This window comes from Rhagoletis zephyria, unplaced genomic scaffold (assembly GCF_001687245.7).
Source record: "Rhagoletis zephyria isolate East Lansing unplaced genomic scaffold, Rhagoletis_zephyria_1.1 Rzeph_scaffold_33065, whole genome shotgun sequence".
Classification (NCBI taxonomy): Eukaryota; Metazoa; Arthropoda; class Insecta; order Diptera; family Tephritidae; genus Rhagoletis; species Rhagoletis zephyria.
Window position 1 is genome coordinate 966 of NW_016190120.1, and position 2,847 is coordinate 3,812.

The 2,847-nt window shown below is 30.0% G+C and overlaps 1 protein-coding gene across 1 annotated transcript; it reads right to left on the bottom strand.

Annotated features, from left to right (window-relative positions):
- Nucleotides 1-543: 543 nt before the first annotated feature.
- On the bottom strand, nucleotides 544-1,400 carry LOC108354054 (uncharacterized; the record flags this gene model as incomplete). The annotated part of the gene is made up of 2 exons (XM_017605248.1): nucleotides 544-930; nucleotides 1,143-1,400. Coding segments are annotated over 2 exons (330 nt in total), but the record flags the coding sequence as incomplete, so codon positions are not given.
- Nucleotides 1,401-2,847: the final 1,447 nt, after the last annotated feature.

Below are 2,847 nucleotides of genomic sequence, written 5' to 3' on the forward strand. Positions count from 1 at the left end.
ACTGTCGAATTTCGACAGTAACCTGAACTGACTATTTAGTATCACAGTGAAGGTGAGTGCGTGGACAGAAAATGAGCGGCTGTATGAACGCCACTGAGGGTGCGGAGAGACAAAGGCAAAGGCAAGGACATAGGCAACGACAAAAACAAATATGCAAATGCAGACAAGGATTAAGATTTTGATTAAGGAGAAGATGACGATGTAGAGGAAGACGATAATGAAGAAGAAAATAAATACGAGGATGAGGATTAAAATTGATAAAGATTAAGATTAGGAATAAGAAAAAGATTAAGATTAACATTAACATTAACATTAAGATTCGGATTAAGGCTTATATTAAAATTAAAATAAAGATAAAGATTAAGGTTAAGATTTAAAAGGTTAGTAGCAATCATCTTTCTACATCCAAGTAAACAACTGTACATCGCTTGACGAGACATAAATTTTAACATAAAAAAAATTGTTTAACCGACCACAAACCAATTTTTGATCCTTTGACTCTCAGCTGGTTATTTCAAATTAAAAACGGCCTTATCGGCTAAGTAAGTGGTAACAAATTTAATTTATTATTTTATTAAAAAATTTACGCATGAAAATAAATACACTTTAGCAAGTGAAAAACGGTTAAATGCTTATGAGAAATACATACATATGTTTGTAGATACTCCAAAAAGACAAATACATAACTATTTATTTTATATAAAAGTTGTACAAAATTTAAAGCTGCCTTAAGCAAGTGTTTAATGACATATTAAATTTTGACTGTGAAAATATGCTTGTATTTGTTGTTTTGCTCTCTCGAATTGAGATTCATTTTAGTAAACATACAATTTATATGTTACACTTGTGAAATACGACTTAATAATCGTAGCGACGTTGTTTGCTACGGAAACGTATGACCAGATAAATAGCGAACAATAACATCACACCCTGAAAATAAAAAAAAATGAAATTTAAACAATTAAACGAGTCTTACGAGCATGTATGTATGTACACAAGAACAAGATTAAAAGGTAATCGTTGTAAAAAAGATTATAGCAAAAATAACCGACATAATCCACGTGGGATTGATGCAGCTCAATATGAATAAGAACATGTGAGTTACTTATGCAAATTAGTACTTTCTGTAAGGTAGTAATTACCGTGAAAACAAGATTTCCCCATTCACCGCCGGATGAGTAATTGAAAATGCTGGTGAATTCATCTTCAGCAGCTTTGATGCAGCCAGTATGCCAGAGGGCAGTTTGATTCACAATCATTGAGGGGTAACAGCTATTCGGGTAGGTGAGGCGTCCAATGGAGAAGTAATCATCAGGACTGAGCTTGCCGCAGCAGTGATACTGTTCAAAATGAATAATTAAAGTATTAAATATGGGAATAAAAAATAATTTGTTATTAAAAAAAATTGTTTATGCTTATGTGTTTATCATCCAATGAGTTACTGGGGGCGTGAAGGTTAAATAAATGCGACAATGAAAAAATATTTAAAAAAAAAAAATTCAGCTGATATGAGATATTTTTAAACGTAAATACATATGTATGTACTTAACATTTGATGAGTAAATGAGTCACTCAGCAATCAAATATAATTTATTTACATATAGCGCTTTAAATGTATGTACATTAAGGTGCATAATTCTTCATATGAAAAAAATTGGTGCTGCTTTTTATTGGAATTTCAAAATTTATTATATTTTAATGGCCTTATTCATAAAAAATAAAGTAGGTTTAAAGAGCTTCATAAATCGACGTTTTCATAGATTTTCCAATTTATAATTCTTTTATAAAGCTACTTTAGTTTTTATGAATAAGACCATAAAACTTTAGCCAAAATATTTCGAAAAAATTTTAAGACTGCATATCTCCAAAACCAAGTTTTTATGAATACAACTTTTTTATATTTGAAATATTTAATTCAAAAAAGTCACTTTAGATAAAAGAAAATTTTAAGCTTAAAGGTCTGCATAAAAATGTCTCAAAATTTAGATTTCTGGAGTTTTTCTTTCAAAACTGGCAAACTTACGTAAATCTGAATATTTTTTCGAAATATTTTGCGAAAGTTTTCAAATACATATACAGGCAGATTCTGAACAGAAACTCTCTGAGAATTTTTTCTGTTTTCCCTTTCGGCGGAGTTGAGCTGTCAAAAATGTGTCAAACAGCTCTTTTGAAGTTCGACTTTCCACCTCCCAAATTTTTGGGGAAAATGCTACTCCCTGGAAATTAATTATTGGAAGTTTTCTTTCTCGGGAAAAACAACTTCCCGGAGAACCAACTCGCTGGAGTTTTCAGAATTGGGCTGATAATATTTTTTTTTTTTAATTCCGGTGAAAATCTGTTTTTTTGGTGAGGCACTCTAATTTAATTCTTTTAACAGATTTAAAACAAATTTTATTTCAAATTAGGCAATATTTTAGTTTTTTTTTCGAAAAACGAATATAGATAGATAGATAACACCACTCTATGACTGCCAAAATTTACAAATCTGTACACAGTGATACGAATGCCATTAAAATTTTGTCGGACCTGGTAAGCAAACCTCGATTTGTATGGAATTTTTCGTTCCCCTCTTTTCATGTAGGCAATGAGGAATTCAATACGTGAGGCATCTTTACCACGCTTAACACTCTTGAGGAAAAAATAAATTTAAGTGCAAATACTTAGAACTGCTAAAATCTTAATTACTTCATTGCCATTAAGGTAAGTAAAATTAACTTCGTATGTAAAAATCTAAATACTCAAATACCACTTAAAATAAATGGGACATTTTTTTTATTTTTAAAATACAATTAAAAAAGTTACAATAAAAAATAAATAAAAAATATTTTAAATAATTCCCTGCTCTAG